The 22,762-nt window shown below is 33.5% G+C and overlaps 1 protein-coding gene across 1 annotated transcript; it reads right to left on the reverse strand.

Annotated features, from left to right (window-relative positions):
• Positions 1-4,772: 4,772 nt before the first annotated feature.
• On the reverse strand, positions 4,773-14,117 carry LOC127715998 (uncharacterized). Its single transcript, XM_052222099.1, has 3 exons — positions 14,048-14,117; positions 6,301-8,449; positions 4,773-5,373 (listed from the first exon to the last, which is right to left on the reverse strand). The coding sequence occupies exon 2, from the start codon at positions 8,386-8,388 to the stop codon at positions 6,487-6,489; it is 1,902 nt and encodes a 633-aa protein (XP_052078059.1). The 5' UTR covers positions 8,389-8,449; positions 14,048-14,117; the 3' UTR covers positions 4,773-5,373; positions 6,301-6,486.
• Between the last annotated feature and the right edge of the window lie 8,645 nt (positions 14,118-22,762).

The following is a 22,762-nucleotide window of genomic DNA, read 5'->3' on the forward strand; positions in this document are numbered from 1 at the left end:
CAAATTGTAATGTCTATAGATAATAATTAATACATGTATATGATTTGCATAAAATAAAAAGGAATGAATAGACGTTTTTTAAGGATATGAAAAAATAAATGATCATAACTCAACAAAGTGACGTCACAGTGGTAAACACAAAGCACATCTTATATAAACTATATTATTTGGTATCTGTTTTTTTATATATCAGCTTTGCCTCGACCATGTTTGAGTAATAAATATATACAATAGTATAACCTATTACGATTATAAGCCAATTACAAATGCCTATTTCAAATTACGTATCTGATTATTGAACTTTAAAAGTTTGTTGTGGAATCATATCTACCTGCAAGCCCGTGTATTTATATCCTTTACAATGTTCACGGCATTTAGCCAAGGTTATAGAATTCCCAAGTCCGATATTTTATATTTGAGATGTCGATTACCGTAATCCTTGTAACATCCAATGTAACCTAATATATAAAGAAAACATTTCTAGAAAACTAATAAAAAAACAAAAACAAAATAAGTCATAATGTTTTTTTGGAAACTTCCACTCCCCAATGTTATATTTTTCTATTTCTTTTCGTCGTTAAATCATTACCTAATTGTCAATGTGTGAACTTAACAATATACCATTACAAATCAACATTATAAGATTGTACTCTTTCCCACTTTTTTCTCACTGTATGTCTGAACGACTATAATCTGTATTGTCGTATTTAACAGATAGATCGATGTTCTAACGAGCTCTATAATCATAGACTATAGACTCGTTTAATAATCACTAGAACAAAGGACGAACAGTGCTATCACGCGCCTATTTGTTAGCAAATAACGTACTTACAATATGAGTTCTTACCGCGCTGTTAAAATTTGTATAGTCATTGTGAGTTTTCTTAATGTCAACTTTTAGTTTAAATTACAACTGATATCTGCATCTAAAATAAATTAAGTTCGCGCAATTATCAAAGTTTTGTAAAAAAAAAGTTTTATCTTATGTATACAAACCATCACTTGCCGGATCAGCCTGTTATGCAGTTGTTTTAAGCAAACCATTTACCGCCTTACTGAGGTCTGTTAGTCTGGATTTAATTGCAGAAATGCTGTCCCTATTGTGCTTCGAAACTGCCTTTATTTTGTCTAACTGATAATTCACTTCTTTAATCTAGTTGGAATTGTCTATCAGGAAGCCACTAACTGGTAAGTTTTTCCCTGCATTCAAGGTAATACTGACCGGTTTGTGTTTTCTTAGACTTGCAATTATTGCAAGTTGTAAGAATGCAACAAGAACTACAAAGGTTTTCATTCTGGCAAACAACGTCAACAGTACCAGGAACACTCGATTTTAAAATGATAAAAACATAACATGCATATTGCATGCACAGGTATTGATTAGTTATGCGGCTGTCGTGTGATATGTTATATGTTCACGTGTTGTTTTCATTTTTTTCATGGGTATCATATACAGAGGTATGTAAAATAAAAACAAATCAATGAATCTACGTCGAACATGAAATAATTTTAGCCATTACCACCCATTTGGACGTAACACGTGAACAACGGCCTTTTAGTAGAAAGTACTCGATAAAAAATACATTTAAAATGTGTAAAAGAAATTAACCCTTAAGCTCCCTAATATACAGTTTTTGCAAAAACAAATATAAACTTCCTTGTTAAAAATATCAAAATTAGTTCCCTTTCCAATTGAATATGCAATACACGCGATTCGTCTTCATGAGAGATAATTGGCCTTTCTTCGTTGTTTCAGTGTGATTTGGTATGATCAAAGCTTAAGATTATTACTTTTGCACTCGTGTGCGTTTAATTTATAGTTAGCTCATTTAGAATTGGATTTATTCATCGCTTGCCATATATGAATATATTTACCTAAAATTGATGAAAATTTATATAAACACGTATAGTCGTATTGCTTTTAAGTTGCTGTCTGATTGATGTGTACTCCCAAATCATCACTTCATGTAACAATAAAACAGAGCAAATCACAAAATGCTGTAACAACGATATTTTGCGCATTAGAATTGTATCACATGTTTTGAAAATAATTCCAGAACGAGATTTCCACGAGACTGAAACGTCAGAAGAGTGCATCCTTAATCATGACCTATCATAATTTCGTTCAAAAATGACAAGGTCCGTATCAAGAAGGACTACCATAATCTAATGCAACTACGTTTTTCGGACGCTATTGAATTATAGGCTCTCATATTTTTTTGTTAGAAAATGACAAAGCCCGTATGTAGGCGTATTTTATCTTTGAAAAAAAAGAGGGGGGAATCATTTAGCTCGAAGCGAACTTTCTGATTTAACAGTCTTTATTTGTATTGTTTGTTTTCAGAGTTTGGTTTGTCCAAACAGCTCGACTGCTACCTTTTATTTACGGTTATAACGATGTGAAATTTTTTTTATATTGCCAAGTTTTTATATATTTGTTCAAAAGCATAATAAGAAATATTCACCTACCGCAAATATGTCAGGAGGATTGGAATGATCTTATGCTCTATGTGTAAGTTTTTCAATACTAAAGTCGATACGTTTAGCGTTAAATGAGTCTAAAAATTATATTGGCATACTTCAAATCGCATTTTTATGCCCAATTTATGGGCATTGTGTTTTCTGGTCTGTGCGTCCGTTCGTTTGTCCGTCCGTCTGTCCCGCTTTAGGTTAAAGTTTTTGGTCGAGGTAGTTTTTGTTGAAGTTGAAGTCCAATCAACTTGAAACCTAGTACACATGTTCCCTATGATATGATATTTCTAATTGTAATGCCAAATTAGAGTTTTCACCCCAATTTCACGGTCCACTGAACATAGAAAATGATAGTGCAGATGGGGCATCCGTGTACTATGGACACATTCTTGTTTAGTTAGAGTTAACGTCAGTGGAGTAAACTATTTATCGTTTACCCTTATTTAAGCAAATAAGGAGTAATGGTAAGGGTCATTATTCAACCCCTTAACTTGCAAAAAGGAAAGATATTCATGATTTTCTGTGTCATGTTCATTCTTCAGATAAATGAACCAGTTATTTGATATAACTTAGTATCGAGAAATTTATTTGCAGAAAAATCACTTGAGATAACAATATGACATCATAAACATGTCAAAATTGACCAATAACCTTGCATGTTATTGTTTAAAGCTGTAACATTCCTATAATGCTGTACATAATATGTATTCCTGTACACATGACATTGTTGTTATCGATAGCAGCAAATGGAGTATCAAACTAACAATAGACTGAATCATATGGTAAGGATCAAGTGACAATTTTGATACAGTAAACTGGATTTCAGTCATGTATTTCTACTGTAGCTGTATATTGCAATTTGAAAAAAAAATATATGTCTTTCTCTCAATTTAAATTCAAAAGTATGAATAACTGGAGATGTGGGGTAAACGACAAAGGGACAAAAACCCAAATACAACAATAACATTAGTTTACGGACAACATATACTTCATTGATCTTCATCAAACTTGTTTATTTACGTTATATGGTAGCACGACGAACAAAGGCCTTTTGCCACGATAATACTGATACAATTACATGCAATTCATGTTGAAAGAAAAAAACCCTTAAGAACCCTTTCATGTGACAATTTAAAAAAAAAACAAATGCTTATTCCTTTGTTTTATACAATTATATACCTACTGTTATTTCATTTTGAGTTACCTACCTGATTTGATCTGACTCCATTAATACATTTATACAAAATCTGTAGGCTATGACATATTCATTATTTATCCTCCAACTTACCCTTTCAGTAGGACTGAATATCTTCATTAAGGAGTATGGCCAAATTCTCCAGTGTTTGTTTCACTTACTGGGTCAAAATCTCCCTCTGGACATAGAATACTAAAGAGTCTTTATCTTAATATACCTAAAACATCCTTGATGTACATTTTTTTTCTCCACAAATAATATTTTCCACTCTATTTGTATTACCTTCATGTTTTTCGTCTATTTATCGAAACATTGTTCACAATATGCAGACTATGATCTGTACATTATCTATCCTGCGACGTAATTTCGAAGAAAACATAATATAATGTGTGTTTCTTGTGACTTGTTAAGACTCAGGCTGAAGATGCTCTGTTGTGTACGTCATTATGATTTTCTTCGATATTATTTTTTTTCCGATCTTTAACTACACCGCGAAATTTTTTTTTTTTTAAAGTTGATTATATATCCCATTTATGATAAATTAATAGGGTTATACGTTTGTACTGTTTTTTCATATAAGATTAACAATTTCTATGGATGGTACATTGTAACTGCTGAACGAAATACAAAAAAATAAGGGCCCAACCAAACCTTAAGTTGCCGACCATACAACATCATAGTCAAACGAGAGAGAAACACATACACAATGTTTACACAAAACTAATATTAAAATTTGAAAAACACGCCCCCCCCCCCCCAAAACAACCTAGGGTTACCACAGGTGTTCTGAACGGGTTTTTAAATTCATCTCCCTGGTTGTAACTTGTCTTGAAAGTTATTTTTCGAGTTTGATCTCATGTGACCAGAACGTGATTTTATAGTTTCTTCTCTATATTCTATTTTAGACAAGGGAAGATCTAGACCCTGTTAAAATATATAGGGCATCTGTTTATTGCTGCAAAGGTATGTAGGCCCGTTTTTTTGTTATTTGTGTTGTCGGGTTGTTGTATAATTGGCGACCACACTACATATTCCTTTATCTGTTACAGAAAACACTGATATGACAAACATAATCATAGAATATTGCTTTCTTAAAAGCAGTGAATATCAAGATCAATCATGATTTAATCAATTTCGTTTGAAAATAAGAGAAAGTAAAATGAATGAGTTTAACTTTTGTAATGGTCACGTGTCGTTTAATAAGTTACAAAATTATAAACCTGTGACAACATTTTCTGATCTGCATCTTTAAAGTTGAACCAACTTGCAGAACATCAATATGTCTAGTGTGACGATTGGTATTTTATATTACACATTTTCATTGTATTGCCACGTCTTTAGCTTAAATATTCACTTGTCTTCCCGAACGTATATAATGTCATCACCAGGTACATACAACAAAGCCCGCTTCAGTCTGCTTATTTCTTGAATCCTTGTACTTTCATCTGTCTTATCTAAATATGTAATATTTTTCAAACAATCAGGAAACTGCTCATCTGACAACGGTTCCAATAAAAGGGGAATGACACAACTATCTTTATCATTAATATGTCGTACTAATGCTCTTTCCATTTCGTTCTCGCACCAAGGGCTCGCAACAAAATTTCTTGTTAGCACAAGGATTATCTTACAGCTTTTTCTGATTGCTTCTGTGATGTTCCTGATTATAGTTTTACCCGGAACGAAATCCCGGTCCGCAATACAACCTGAAAATGATTTACACAATTATTACATATATATATGTTGACAAAAAAAGAATGAATTGTCGATGACGTTATACCAAAATCGCATTTAGAATGCGTTACAAACAAAAACTTTCTTGTATTGTTCACTTTATTTCTTTCAAAATTTCAATGCCAATGTATCAAAAACAATAACTAGTTCAAAAATTCAAGTATGGAAAAATATTTAGCTCGTGACCGAACAACACTGATAATTAGTTCATTCGTGAAATAATGTCTGGTTCGGTCAATCGTTGAATATTTGTTCTATATTTGAATTCGTGGATTGAAATTTCTATGACTCTTATTTATTTGAGTTAAGTGTTATCAGATACCCAAATTGTATTCACCATCAGATATCTTTGCTGGTTATTATAGACAGAAAATCAATTATTATCATGTTAAATAATAAATTAAATTATAAAATATTTGTTTTTTTTTTTTCTAAAATGTTTTTTTGTACTTTAGGGAGCAACCATTTAACTTCAAAAAAGGGGGGTATGGTTCTTTTGTCTGAGTCAGAAAATATTTATTTTTTAGTTTTAGTTGACTATCATTTTTTTTACCAAATTTAACACTAAAAGGTATGGGGAAAACCTGGATTCAGAATAATTTTATGTAATCTGCTTGACCACAATATTTGTTTCATCAAATTGAGGATCAGAATATTTTTGAGGAAAAAACAACCCCCCCCCCCCCCCCCCCCCACCCCACCTTTAGATAAAAAGTGGTGTATCCAGAATAAACCACGCACCTTCGACAGGAAAACAATCAAACAAAAGACAATTCAGATCGGGACAAAAACCACCTTGACACGAGCGGAGTTTGAACACACAACAATAGTGTTGACAGGCTAGCGGTAACTGTAGATTAACTACGAGGCTCTTATATCTTTAGAATTCTATAAATTACCTTTAAAAGCTTCGTCTTCGTCTGAAAATTTCTTTTCTAATTCGAAAAGAAGCATATTGATAACCCAGTCACTGTCTCTATTGCTATGAGATATGAAGAAACTGTATTGATATCCTTCGGGTACCTGTTGAGTCTCTAGAGAAATCGGAATAGGTGCTGAAGATTTTTCAAACTCTTCTTCGAGATCTATTTCAATATCGTCTTGTGGAACGACATTTGATATTTGTTCTTTGAACTGTTCAAGCTGCTTCTGTCGTCCTGAAATTTTTTTATTGCTGTGTCACATTGCAAGATTTCTGTAATTATATCTATACCGGTTTGATTTAACAATTGTTTTACCGTTACCACATCGTGTATAAGTGAACACAAGTCGGAGTAGTCGTTCCTGATCATGTATTCATACACTTCATTCGTATTTGCCTGCTGTTTTTGGCATTTAAGCAGTATGTAAATTATTTCTCGGAGAAGATAGTAGGGTTTGTCACCTCCATTATCCTTGCTTTCAACGCCATATCGTTTTAGAAGATATAAACAGGTAACTTTAAAGTCATATGTCTTAACATATGAGGATAATGATAACGCTCGTTTCATCCACTCAGCAGCTGTGACGAGTTCATTTAAGTCGTATAAACATGATGCCATTCTTTTGGCAACGTTGTATTCGCTTGGACCTGATAAAGCTATTCCGTGTTGCAAATAATCAAGAGCGTAGTGAAGAAACTCTTTATTCTTAACCACATAGGCGCCATACTTGTTGGTAGATGGGAACTTGGCAATCTTCTGACATATTCTTGCCAATATTTCCATATCAATTGCAGATCCCTTTGATTCGAAGCATTGATTTCCATCGCTGAGTGCTGCTTGAAAGTATTTCCAAGACAATTCTCTGTTTGTCGTTAAATGCAAATCGCCTAAACTTTCGGCAACTTGCATACGCGTACTATAAGCGAACCAGTTCATGGTAAAACATTCTGTTGATTTAGTAAGTATTGCTTCAGCCATTTCAAGTCGCTGTCGTTTTTCATGCGAATCTTTCTCTTTCGAAAGATGGAATAAGGCACGTCCATATTTATTCATTACAAATGAATCGGGTATTTTTTTCTGCATGTCATATGCCTTTCCTAATGGTATCATTGGGTCTCTGATATATTTGACAAATGACTCATCTTTAATGAAATCAAAATCTATAGGATTATTTTCAAGTGTCTTGTGCCGTTTTATTAATATATGGCCTATTTGTGCAAGTGATCTTGAAATGTAAGTTCTTTTCTTATCAATGTCATCTGTCATGTTTGCAACATTTAAAAACATTTCAATCGCCTTACAGGTAGCATCCAAGACATCTTTTATTCTATGTTCAGTTCTTTGCCTTTGTAGTGAATCGACATGACGATTCCATGCCTCCCCAATGTAATACGACCATACTATTTTGTATGGATATTTGCTGCAGATGATTTGGGCCCTTTCAAATTGTTGAAGGGCTGTGATTTTGCGAAGAAAGTATTCGTTTGTTCTACTGCATTGGATAGATTGTTCTAAATTACTGATAGTTTGTTTGTTGTGGAAAACACATTTTTGAAGCACTAATCTCCGTTCTTTTTCGCTTCTTTGGTGTTCTGCCTGCAGCAGCTTGTGTGCATCAGTTAATTTGCTGCTTGCAATGTTTTCAATATTAGCTGACATATCGTGCACCAATGCATACCCTTGTTCCAAAAGACAAACAGCTTTATTGACCATGTCTTCTTCTTGGGTGCTATTAATGATTTTTTCCATGCGTTGTTTACATCTTTCTGCGTCCGATAGTCTATGCAATCCCTTATAAATCTGTTCTAGATCGGACAATGCGTTTAAATTGTTTTTATTTTCCCTTAGAATATGTTCAAGATTTTCTTTTGCATAACATCGCAATCTTGGTAGTTTTGTTTTCAAAATAGCAATCATATTATTAAGAACATTGTGTACACACTTATGCTCAACTTGCAGTCGTATTTTAAGTGCTTCTATTTCATCATAAATCATTTGGATGTCTAAAACATACATCAGATTAAGATTCAGTCCAAATAATCCTGGTATGATGGTACTATCCATCCTGTTACGTACTAATACTATAGTACACTATTTGCCATAATACTCCTTAATTCTGACTCATCTGTAAAAAAAATTGCCATATAAATTAATTTTCATTGAAATGAATGTTTACAAAATTTCATGCACTCTGCACAAAGTACAAATAAATATAAAAACCTTAAATGAGATATACAAATTATCTCGCAAAAATTGCGACGAAAAAGCTTTTGCAAAAAATAAAAACAATCGCAATCGAAAATGCAAAACAAATTTTAGATTTCTAAATGTACAGTATGTCAAATGAATCATAATGATCATTTGTCATGTACTGTGTGGACCTATGTACTGGCAGATACTTTCATTTATAATACCATCTATAGTTTTCTGTATGTTTGTTTTGTTTTTGCACGTCTCAGTGTAATTGTCGGGCTAAATCTTGACAGAAATTTTAATGTTTGATTTCTTTGCCAGATTTGTTTCGTTGGTAATACTCTATTGCTTTATTCTTCAAATTACAGTTGTGGCGTTCTTGATGTGGGTGGTATATAATCAAACCAAAATTATAGTATTGAATTTTAAAATATTTTCGTATCGAACATGACTGAGGAGACATTTAATGCCGAAATGTGCATCTGGTGCAGTAATATGTTTACCGTTAATATTGTTATATGTAATATTGTAATGTGTTTTTATAAATGAAATAAACTAGTAAATCAGTATATTTTGTATGCACTTCAAATAAATGATTGAACTGCCTAGTATGTACATATTGGTTTACAAACCACACATTTGCTACTGATGCCAGACAATATACGACAATTTTTATTAAAGATAGAAATCCAGCCCTTGAGCATGATGATCGTACTCAGACTCAGGTATCAACAGCTATCAAAAGTAAAAAAACAAAAATACAAAACTTCAAGAAAAACGTCCCTTATCAAATGGCAAAACCAAAAGCTCAAACACATCAAACGAATGAAAAACAACTGCCATATTCCTGACTTGGTACAGGCATTTCCTTGTGTCAAAAATGGTGGGTTAAACCTGGTTTAATAGCTACATAATTAAAACCTCTCATTTTCATAAAATTCCATTATATTGACAACCATGAGTGAACAAAATCAAAATATTATGTATTTGTTGCTTCGAGCACACTTTTGTACTCCCGAGTACTGAGTAAAATTTTATGACCGAGAGCCAATGAATGTATTAATTAATTTTTGTTTTCTCCGTTTCATCTATAATTCATGTGAGCTTATCAATCATTTTATCATACACTCATGTGCACGAAATATATCATTTCCATTATCTTTCTTATGAGTAGTTCTGACATTTGAGTAAATTTATTTATATTACTTTTTAAATGAAGTTAATTTAATATGTAAACCCTTTTTGGCGGTATTACATGTAGTTGCCGATATCATGCCAATCAAGTCAACTAAAAATATCCAATTTTATTTATATACTTAAATAAATATCAAAATCAGACATGGATCCAGTGGTTAGCAGGTAGATTTGTTTTTTAAGATATGATAGTGGTTAGCAGGTAGATTTGTTTTTTAAGATATGATAGTGGTTAGCAGGTAGATTTGTTTTTTAAGATATGATGATCTTGTATCATACATCTAAAAACATGTACATGGATATAGGAAGATGTGGTATGAGTGCCAATGAGACAACTCTCCATCCAAGTTACAATTTATAAAAGTAAACCATTATAGGTCAAGGTACGGCCTTCAACGCGGAGCATTGGCTCACACCGAACAGCAAGCCATAAAGGGCCTCAACAAATTACTAGTGTTAAACCATTCAAACGGAAAAACCAACGGTATAATCTATATAAAAACGAGAAACGAGAAACACGTATGAACTACATAAACAGACGACAACTACTGTAAACATGGTCGTTTTATTTGTTAAACCATTTTACCTAATGAATTGCTTCCTTAGTTGCACATTTCCGTTTTATAGTATACATTATTGTCGAATATAATATTCTAATCAAATTGGCAATCGACCTTTCGTTTTTTTAAAGGTTTGAGCGTTCCGTATGATGGAATACAGTAAATCGGTACGAATGCACACAACTTATTAAAAAAATGTTGATAATCGAAAAAAAATCTAAAGGAGTTTGCATATATATCAATTGCCTGTTTCCTACCCTTATCCAGCATACACAAATTTCTATGGACATTCTAATTTTCCGAAATCAATCGCTGATCACATACTTTTCATAAGCTGACTATTTGAAGGTTTAATTTGTTACCGTACTTACATGTATAATTCTAAGAGTTATCATTTATCATAAAAAAAAAGTTCAGAGTTTAGCAATTAAACCAGAAAAAAGACAAGATAGTTCAGCAATTTATATGTTGATTATGCAGTAATAATGTATTAATTTGATGACAGAAAAATAGACTTCATTCCAAATTAATAATTACAAAACATCTTCTTAAAGTGTTACTGCATCTGTAAAATTTGAGATGATGACACTTTTCCTGTTTTATCAAAACCTATTACTCTTTTTATAACAAGAGAAAAGATAAATCATTTATACGTAATGAAAGGGTCGATAGAGACACTTGCTTTGATGTCTATAGAAAGTGTTCATATCAGCAGGTGATATTATAAGTAAGGAAAGGGTCGATGGAGATTCTATGGTGCCTTTAGGAAGGAGTCATATCAGCAGGTGATGTTATAAGTAAAAAAAATGGTCAATAGAGACACTTTCTATGATGCCTACAGGGAGGGGTTAATCAGCAGATGATGTTATGAGTAAAACAAAAGGCGATAGAGACACTTTTTATGCTGCCTGTAGGGAGGGGTCATATGAGCAGGTGAAGTTATAGGTAAGGAAGGGGTCGATAGAGACACTTTCTTTGGTGCCTTTAGGAAGGGATCATATCAGCAGGTGATGTTATAATTCAAGACACGGTCGTTAAACACTTGCTATGGTGAATTTAGGGAGGGGTCATATCAGTAGGTGATGTTATAAGTAAAGAAAGGTCGATAGAGACACTTTCTTTGGTGCTTATATTATAGGGAGGGGGTCATATCAGTAGGTGATGTTATCAATAAAGAAACAGTCGATAGTCACACTTTCTTTGATGTATATAGGGAGGGGTCATATCAGCAGATAATGTTAAAAGTGAAGAAAGGGTCGATAGAGACACTTTCTATGGTGCCTATAGGGAGGGGTCATAACAGCAGTTGATGTTACGTAAAGAAAGGGTCAATGGAGACACTTTCGATGGTGTCTATAGGAAGGGTCATATCAGCAGGTGATGTTATAAGTAAAGAAAGGGGCGGTAGAGACACTTTCTATGGTGTCTATCGAAAGGGGTCATATCAGCAGGTGATATTATAGGAAAGGAAATGGTCGATTGAGTGACTTTCTATGATGTCTAAAGGAAGGGGTCATATCAGCAGGTGATGTTATCAGTAACAAAAGGGTCGATAGAGACACTTTGTATGATGCCTATAGGGAGGGGTCATATCAGCATGTGATGTTACTAGTAAAGAAAGGAAATGTAGAGACACTGTTTATGATGCCTATAGGAAGGGATCATATCAGCAGGTGATGTTATAAATAAGGAAAGGGTCGATCGAGACACTTTCTAAGATGCCTATAGGGAGTGGTCATATCAGCAGGTTATGTTATAAGTAAAAAAAGGGTCGATAGAGACACTTTCTATGGTGCCTTTAGGGAGGGGTCATATTAGCAGGTGATGTTATAAGTAAAGAAAGGATAGATAGAGACACTTTTATGGCGACTATAGGAAGGTCGTATCAGCAGGTTATGTAAATATTAAAGAAAAGGTCGATAGAGACACATTTTATGGTGTCTATAGGAAGGGGTCATATCAGCAGGTGATGTTATAAGTAAAGAAAGGGCCGAAAAAGATACCTTTTATGGTTCATCTTTCACAAAAAAATACATAAAAAAATTGAGAATAATTGTATATTACATTCAACATATTTAATGCAAAGTATATTTTTATAAGATCTACATCAGGATGTCATCTTTAGTCATACTGTATGATATAAGAGCAAAGTCCTTTAAAACCGCTTTTAATGTTTTAAAGAATGATGATATTGGCCTTAAGCCCAAAGGTGACTCAGGAACAGAAATATGGTCACTTTTGGTTTTTGAACAGACAGTAAAGTCCATGTGAATGTTTGAGTGTCCGTTTGGTCGTGTTGAATGAATAAATGCGCAGCCACGTCTGGTCAGAAAGGAGATTGTTTTCCTTTGTCTCGTGAAGAGATAGAGTGCCAGCTCTCTGCACGTTAGGAACCCTTTAAAGGACTCCTTAAAGGGTCCGTAGGTGGGCTGTTGCAAGGCTAAATTTCAATTTCTTTATTCAATATACTCTCATTTTCTAGTGGGATTTCCAATTTCTCGACATTCATTTTAATTGATTAAAGACCTTCCGGTTGTATTCATTGTGGATTTGTTATCATCATGAGCATGCATGAAATATTTGAAACTGAACGTAAAACAAACCACAATCAATAAATGTATTACTACTCTTAATATCAGTGTAACAGTTAAATATACTTCTTCCACTTGTGCTATGGGGTATATGTTGAATAATAGAACAATGATTAATTGATGAAGTTAATCTTAGTACACAAGAAAGATAAAGCAAATTAACAATAGTGATATAAAGGTTCCTCTATGAAAGTATATATGTAATTAAAAAAAGTAATAATTGTTTGTTTTTATACAAAATATAAAATACATTTACACCATGAATACATTGAAAGTATAAGGATTCCTTACATTTATCATGATAATCATGATCACTAACAACGTAGTCAAATATCAGAATGACTACCCTCCCCCTTTTAACCCTCGTAAATTACTTGAATCTATTGTTTTGCTTTAATTATAAATCATAGTGCAAATGATATTAATTGTGTGATTAACTTCTTTTAGTGGTGTCCAAACAATAATACCTTAAGAAAAAATATAACCTAACAGTCATATGTTTTAAAGGAATATAAGTTAATGTCCTTCTATAAGTTCAAATAATTTCATTTCACTTATTTTTTTCACTTTGCAAGATTAAAAAAATATTGTTTCCAAATTAATTTATGTATTCTTATTGTGAACTATAAAAAAGACAAAACTGTCAACAGTGTATTCCAAATTTTACAAACCATTTAAATTATACTTTCTTGCGATCTAACATTATTAATTTATAGCTATTGTTTATCTTAATTTGATTAATAAAGTAACATGGCATACATTTTTCAATTTATAATCGGTTAATGTACAAAGGGAAGCAACTTTAGTTGTTCTACATAGGGGCAAAATTGGCAGGTTAATGATGCAAAATCAGCAGGGGCCGTATCAGCAGATGAGTGATTTAGACCCGTCTCCATTTACTTATCACTTCTATGTAAATCGGATGTCAGCGTCTCATATCGCCAGGGATGAAGCGGACGCAGACACGCGAAGCTTACATCTAATACTAGGACAGGTGACATTGTCATAACAATAATTAGTCAAAAGTAATACAACAAGTACATTAATACATGTAGGACGTGAAAAAAATGCATATGTCAATTTATATTAAAGTGAAAAATAGCAATCAATAGAACATTGTGAAGTGCATATGAATGTAATAATTATATAATCGAATAATAGAGGAAATAAATATATTATACATACATGACTTCCTGATAGATTACGTGTTTTATTGTCCGGTTATAAATTTAGTTTACATAACTGTATACTATATGTTTTCTGAAAACAGTATTTAGGTCATTAAATCGATATTGTGCATAGTCTTTTGAAATGCTCTGTTTAGTCTTTTAACATGTTTAATCAACCTATTTTTACAGTATTGTTCAAGCTCGTTCCTTTATGTGAAATTATTATTTTATAATTTAATGAATTAAGTCAGATATTATATAATTTGTATCAATTTTACACAAATACATATGCATATCATATGTGTACATTACAATGCATTGATTCATGCATTTGTGGGTGCCAATTTAGTTGCACGTTTCTTTCTTTGCTGAATATATCATTATGCTTATAGTTGGAGATTGCTAAAATAGTGAGGTAAATAAAAAAAGAAGAAAAATGGTCACAAAAAAGAGAAAAAAAATACGACATTAATGGACAGTAGATGGTGGAGCTAGAATGTATATTTATTCAACTGTACAACTGTACACATAATTTTTGGGGAAAAAATCAACTGTTTTATGTTTTCTATTTATACAACAAAATAATCGAAAAACAAAAGGGGGCAAAAAACCAAAGGGACAATAGAATATCATACCCCTCCTCCCCCATTCCTCCTGTTAAAAAAAACAATATTTAACACTGTTGAATAACTGTCCTCATTGAAATGATTGATGAACAGAAAAATATCTAATAGAATAGTGCATTATATATTAAAGTATGTACACACCATCGTGCATTATCTGTTAGTATTAGATGTAATTTCTGCTATCTGAGGTGCGTTAGCCCCGAAAATATGAGACGATTACATTTGATTTACATAGAAGTGATCAATATTTTATCTTTTCGTTTGTTCTAAAAATTAGTTTGGACAAAGCAGGAAAATTGTCATTATCTAAAATTTAGTAACGTTTTTGGAGATGTTTTGTAGTTATGGATTTTGAATGCAATCTTAATTGTATCTGTTTTCTCTCATCAAATTGATACCGTTATCACTGTTTTTGTTTGCCAATATGAGTTCCTTTACTATCTTGTATTTTTCTGGTTTGATTGCCAAAATCTGAGCTGTTGACTTATAAATGGAATAAATTTCTGAAAGATACAGCAATATCCTTTTGTCGCTTTCTAAATTATCATGAATCATATAGAATAATGACATGGCGTACACTAGGGACACCAAATCGGATAACGCCTTTTGGATACACAAAGTGCTCGGATGAAGATCATATCGTGTTTACACCTTAAATTTTACTCTGAGCACAGATACGAGCACAGATAAAACCTGTGCACTTGGAAATGTTTTAAGGGATGCTGGAATATAGAAGCATAAAACGTATATATATTTTGTGTTTCCCAAAATTTAAAATTTGAGTGTATTTGCTGTTTGTTATCTTCGCCCTGTCAGAATTTCTCTATTTATAGCAGTTTTTTTTTAAAAAATAGGCAAAACTTTCATTTTACACCTATGTTGTATTTTAAGTCATGTCGGATGAAACTATAGAATTCCGAATATCTGTCAAAAGGTCAAAAACAAGAGAAGCAAACATCCTTAAACTGTTAATCTGAAAGCATGCCGTACTTCAACATACATCGGCATATATATATATATATATATATATATATATATATATATATATATATATATATAACAACGTAATCATTGTTATAAACTATACAGGAAACATGAACATGAACACGAGTTGTATGTGGATATAAAAATATACAGATGCACACCTAGGATTTTAACTTTTCCTGATATGGATTTATATAGATTATAGATTATGTTTGTCATGTGCTTAATTTGTTTGCAAATATTAGGGTCATTTTACCAGCTGATTAGTTTGATGATCATATGTACAGTGTTCGGAAACTTATATTTTTTAAATCGTATATCGATTTATATAGCATTGTTCGACACGATCAAGGTATATGAAAATACAATATTTTGCGATATCGACATTGTACGGGTACACATGGTACATATATGCATATGTTATCATGGTAATGGGACAATGGAACCAAATAAAAAACGAACGAACAGAGTAAAAAAAGACGGGAACAAACATAACTTTACGACAGAAGGCGGATTGAATGGCGTGGTATAAAATTGTGTGTGACTTTCCGAAACCCCTGTATGCGCCCCCGTGTTACATAACACATGCATATAATGTGCAGCAATTTTAGAACAGATCAATATTAGATGTACATTGTTGGTTACGTATATCAATCGATCAACATGTATTTTCAGTGATACATAATGTGTATATATCGCTATGTGACTAACTTGACTAAATACATATAAAATACTTACATACTTTTCAATTTCAAAATACAGATCAACAAATATGTACAGCATTACCATTATTCACAACCTTGACGGTTATTACTGAGTGTATAACTCAGACAAATTGCTGTGCTCGGTTTGTTGTGTATATATAGCCAGGATATAGATGTTTAATTATTGTTTTATTGATAACCTGGTTTATTTTGTTTCAAAGACTTGAATTTACCATACCGCGGGGTTATTATCAGATTAAACCAAAGAGTAAAAACATATATTTATATATATATACACGGTATGTTTACAACCCGACCAAAGGGCAGAAAACAGTCACAGGCCACAATGGGTCTTCAACACAGCGAGAAAATCCCGCACCCGGAGGCGAGCTTCAGCTGGCCCCTAATAAAAATGTGTACTAGTTCAGTGAAAATGGACGCCACCTTAAACTCCCAAAATATAAATAAACTAAAATTAAAAATTAAAATGTATACAAGAGGGTCTGTATGGGGTTTACAGAATAGAGAATAATGGCCATTATACTGCCTGAGATTACTGCAGAAAATTGGCCCAAAAAATAAGGAACAGATAATCATGGGAAGCCAAAATATAAAGACTAGAGAATTATGGGCAAAAAATATAAAAGAATAGAGACAAATGACCTAAGAAATTAAAGAATATAGAAAAAAAAGATTCCCCATCCAGATCCGTATACCATGTGTATTCTCTTTTACGTACATTGTAACACTACATTAGAAAAAAGTAAAATAATAAAAATACCGAACTCCGATCAAAATATGTGGCCGATTTAGCTTGTTCTTCATAAAATATGACAAATCATACTTTCTAATTTTAAACATTGTTGTGTGGCACTTATATCGGAGATGTGTTTCAATTAATTTAATTTTTTCCGGTATTAGAGTGTATTTTTAGCTCACCTGGCCATCTGGGCCAAGTGAGCTTTTCTCATCACTTGGCGTCCGTCGTCTGTCGTCGTCGTCCGTCGTCGTCCGTTAATTTTTACACAAATTTTCTCCTATGAAACTACTGAACCAAATTTAACCAAACTTGGCAACAATCATCATTAGGGTATCTAGTTTTAAAATGTGTCCGACGACCCCGCCTACCAACCAACATGGCCGCCATGGCTAAAAATAGAACATAAGGGCAAAATGCAGATTTTGATTATATCGCTGAAATTTAAGCATTTAATGCAAATATGAGACATTATAAAAATGTTCATCAGGTTAAAATCTATCTGCCCTGAAATTTTCAGACAAATCAAACAACTCGTAGTTGGGTTGCTGCTCCTGAATTGATAATTTTTAGGACATTTTGCAGTGTTTGGTTATTATCTTGAATATTATTATAGATAGAGATAAACTGTAAACAGCAATAGTTAGATCTACAAATATGTCAACATGATTAAAATGGTCAATTGACCTCTTAAGGAGTTATTGCCCTTTATAGTCAATTTTTAACAATTTTTGGTAAATTTTTGTAATCCTTTACACAAATTTTCTCCAGGGGCGTAGCTAGTTATCCAACAAACTGTAGGCACAAATCGCGGCAGGGCGTCTGGGGGCCGCTCAAGGCCCCAAGCAGGTCCAGGGTAGAGCCCTGGTAGGGGGTTCAAGGGGTCGAAGCCCTCCGACGGAAAACGGTTAACAGCATTTTAGTTGCAAAATTTTGTGTAAAAAAAAAACATAAAATTTACTGGTCATTTTATCATGATAATATGCATGAAGAAAAGTTCGAGGAATTATACATAATTTTACAATAACATCTCACTGATGAATAATTAACCGGCAGTACAATCGGAAATATATAAAAAAAAATATTTACAATATGCATTGCCCAGTGTAGATCAGCGTAGCTCTTTTTTTAAGCAGCACATCCTGTTTAGTATTTTCATATCTATTCCTTTCTGGTTGAGGATCATTAATATATATACGTCAATTGATAGTACATATTGACGATCCTTCATTAAAAAAATAGGCACGTAAACACTGAGACTACTATAAAATAATACTATCCTTTGGACTACTCATCGACCATTCATCTTTTGATTCTTAAATCTCCACCCTCCCCCGGCCACACAAACAGTCGATGCCTCATGCAGAAGTTCTGTTCATACTATCTAACAAAATTCAAGAAATTCATATTTTCTGGTATCCTGTATTGTATAATCCCTACTTGCTTAGGAATTTGAATAATTGTGGTCATTACACGTAGATCTGAGGGTACTCCAAGTTAATGAAAGCTAGTTGATTGATTGATTGATTGCTAAAAGTCCAATGGCAAATAGTTCATGCATGTTCAGGACAAAAACAAATTTACAATAAATACAACAGGTATCTAGGTCATGTAATAGGGGTCGTCCAGGATGAAGGTCTGGAAATTTGGAAATGCCAGGAAAAGAAATTAGACCACCTACGAACCCCTCAAAGAGTTGTTGCAAGTGTTCTTAACGTGCATAGAGCGTGGCATTCGCTCTACACTATAGGCATTGGATTATTGTATTCATTTTGACCAGACGTGACTGCGTATTTATACACCCCGCACAGCCAAACAGACGCCCAACTTTGGCAAGGGTTTTACTGTGGGTCGGATGAAGGTCAAGTTGAAAGCTAGTCGAAAACCAACAACAACTAATTAAAAAAATCATGTATCTAAGAATAAAATGTCAGGGTTTTGAGCATGTTGAGGTTCATTCAAGTATGTGTTGATAGAAGTGATCAAAGTTATAGTTTTTAGTTTCTATCTATAATGACATACAATTCTATCCAATACTCCATTCACTAAGGATGATAGACTAGTGTACAAATGACATTTAATAAATTAAGAGTTTTGACGACTTCACGTGCATCTACAGATAACGTTGTTTATTATTTTGTTCAATAAAAAGAAACATTTGTGAAAAAATTGTAGACACGTGCCTAAAGTGCATAACGGCAGCTACGCCCCTGTTCTCCATCTGGGCCAAGTGAGCTTTTCTCATCACTTGGCGTCCGTCGTCCGTCGTCGTCGTCCGTCGTCGTCCGTTAATTTTTACACAAATTTTCTCCTATGAAACTACTGAGACAAGTTTAACCAAACTTGACAACAATCATCATTAGGATGTCTAATTTAAAAAATGTGTTCGATGATCCCGCCTTACAACCAACATGGCCGTCATGGCTGAAAATAGAACATAGGGGTAAAATGCAGGTTTTTGTCTATTATTTTTTAAACCGTTATAAATAGTGAAAATCTGAAAGGAGCAAAAGGTTCAGAATAATGAGCTCCACCAATTGTTAATATACGTCAAAACTGTAAGACAAATTTTTATAGGAGTTATTGCCCATAAATGACAAATTTTACCATTTTATTTTCATTTTTGCCTATTATCATGAAAACTATGATATTTAGAGAGAAACATATGTTTTCCGTTATGCCTTATATGATTTAAATTATAATAGATAAATAAACACTTTAAATCACAAAAATGATCAGCGAGGCAAGATCTTTTAAAAAGTCTGCCGATATAGTAAGTCTACTTTCACTCTTCATAGGAGTGATTGCCCTTTAATGAGGATTTGTTTTACCCTCTTTTGTGTTTTGAGCAAAAACTAAAGAAGACAAAGAGAAACTAAACAGACTTAAAGATCAGTAATACAAGATCAACAAAATAGAGATTTTTGTCATGAAGTCTATTCAATCTACAATGTTGGCGATTGTCCTTTGTTTGATATGCACATAGACCAAGGTGAGCGACACAGGCTCTTTAGAGCCTTTAGTTTTATATCCAGATTTATTTACGATGATGTATAACACTCCTGAATGGTTTGGAGAACAGGACGATTGTCAATATATTACTACATACAATCTTTAGACACAAATGCATAAAAAAATGCAATTCTTACTTTCGATTACACAATTTTACAACCTCTCTCAGCTTTAACTAGTTTACCAATATGAAGTGTCGCTCCCATACGGTGAGACAAGAGGAACGTATTGACAGAGTCGTCCATGTGGATTTTAAAAGGACGAAAAAAGGCGAAGGTCAATATGGACACTTTTGGTAATTTTTCAGGTTCCTAAGGCCTGGGTTGGATAAAATCCCTTTTAAAAAATTATCGGAATTTACAACATGTTTTAGGATTTTTCATTCGCTTTGATGCAATAAGCCGCAATAAACAGCAAACCAGAAATCCACCCATTCGATTGATTGATTGTTGTTTGATAAACGTCCAGTGACAAATATTTGATGCGTGTTCAGGATGATAACAACTTTCTAATAAATACAATATGCAGGTTCTGCAATGGAGGCTGTCCAAAACGAAGGTCGGCCTCGGGGAAATTTTGATTGCCACTGGAAAATGAGGGTATATTGGATAGGGTCAGAAATGTTGGCTTGCAACAAGGACACCTCTTGTAACCCTAAAAAGTTGTTACAAGGGTTCTTACGTGCAAAGAGCGTGGCAGTCTCTTTACACGAGGCATTGGATATATACATGTATCGTCCCCATTCTGAGGGGTGGACAGAGGTACATTTAAGGAAACATCTGAATGAGGGGGTAGGGAAGTGAGAGTGAAGGGGGAGCGGGAGTATTTTGGAATTCTTTTACCGATTTTCGTCTTTGAGTAAGGGGATGCAAGTGGCAGTAGATGGGGAGTTGAATTTGGGTGATAGGGTAGTGGGAATTAGGGACACCCCTATCCAACCCCTTCATCTAGACCGGACGAAGCTGTGTATTTGTACATCCTGCACAGCCAAACGAAAGCTACACTTTGGCAAGGGGTTTACTTCGGTCAGAAGAAGATCGAGAATGACTCCATATTTCTATCCACCAGTCACCCTTTCATCATTGCTAATGTCAGTTCCATTGTTAAATTCTCCGGTGTAAGTACGCAATGTCTTACTGAAATATGGCTTCTTATTCAAATTTATTGTTATAAAAGTGTACATATATGCTCTAAATTCGAATTATTTACTTTATTTACTAGCACATTTCTTTTAACAGTCTTATCCATTTGCACGAGTTATTAGGAAAAACCTATTAAATAAAAATCCTAAGAATGACTACACAGACAAAAAAAAAAAGAAATCCCAATGGTTACCAGATTGATGGACAAACACTCATTACTTATAAAATTGTGAATTGAACATTTTCCTATCTCCGCAAAAACAACACTTCTTTTCATATCTTGTTAACTATTTTAACAAATATGGCTGTGGTTACTCTGAGTACAGACAAAACGAAGCAGCTAGGAAAGTAATCAGGCATGGCTGGACCTATACAAATAAAAGTTATATGCATTTTACAATGTTTTTTCCGTCAGAAAAAAAAAAAAAAAAAGAAGATAGCAAAATAAACATACAACTGAGTTTCATTGGATACGGTCCATGCACTCGTTTACAGTTTAAATCAAATGTTGTTGTCCAGATAAAATAGTGTCCCTCTATTGCCGGTAGAAACTAAACCAGTTCACATCAACAAGAACATGTATATGAAGGAGGCTTCTCAAACCGCTTTCCTAGAGGCGGATTATGGTGTAAAAAGAGGGCTCCTCATGGGGCTACATTATAAGATAATAAAATTATGGTTAATGCATATACTTTTTACATGTCACACTAGCTCCAAACGTTGTCTAGTTTTGCCTCCCCTTTCAAAATCCTGGATCCGCATCATTTAAATTCTCAACATAGTTTATTTTGGCTATTCTACAGGCAGGAATAAAAAAATAAATAAATAGCAAAATCCAGTTGAATTTTTTCAAGGACGTATAACGGAGCTACCATTTGATTTTTATGGGGCGGGAGGGAGGGGGGAGGCTAGGATGAAATTTGAAAAAAACGTAGGACACGCGAGTTTTGAGTAAAAATGAAATTTTATATACGTTCTCCGTGATAGAGGTGTTTTAAAATCGTCGTTTTTCGTGAATAAATTTGTGATCATCCTAATCTATATTAAAAGTTGTCGTATCTAAACTCTATTTACAAAGGACTGGTACTATTTGAAGAAATGAACAGAAGCCAGTTGCTAAAACTAAGTAGCGTGGAGCTGGTTCCTGGCAGTTTGATCAGGTTTCACAGTATGATTCTAACTCCTATGTTGCAAAAAATGAACATGGATTTATGGGACCTTTTTTGACTCCCAGCTTGTTTCTATTTAATTAATGAAAGAAGTGAGACTAAGTATTGGCGTAGAAAAGGGGCGAAAGATATCAGAGAGACATTCAAACTCGTAGATCGAAAATAAACTGACAACGCAATGGCTAAAAATGAAAAAAGACAAACAGTCAAATAATAGTACACAAGACACAACATAGAAAACTAAAGACAAATTAAGCAACACGAACCCCACCAAAAACTGGGTGCTCCGGATGGATCTTGTTCCACGTGTGGCTACCGTCGTGTTGCTCATGTTATT

This window comes from Mytilus californianus, unplaced genomic scaffold, assembly GCF_021869535.1.
Source record: "Mytilus californianus isolate M0D057914Y unplaced genomic scaffold, xbMytCali1.0.p SCAF_9, whole genome shotgun sequence".
Classification (NCBI taxonomy): domain Eukaryota; kingdom Metazoa; phylum Mollusca; class Bivalvia; order Mytilida; family Mytilidae; genus Mytilus; species Mytilus californianus.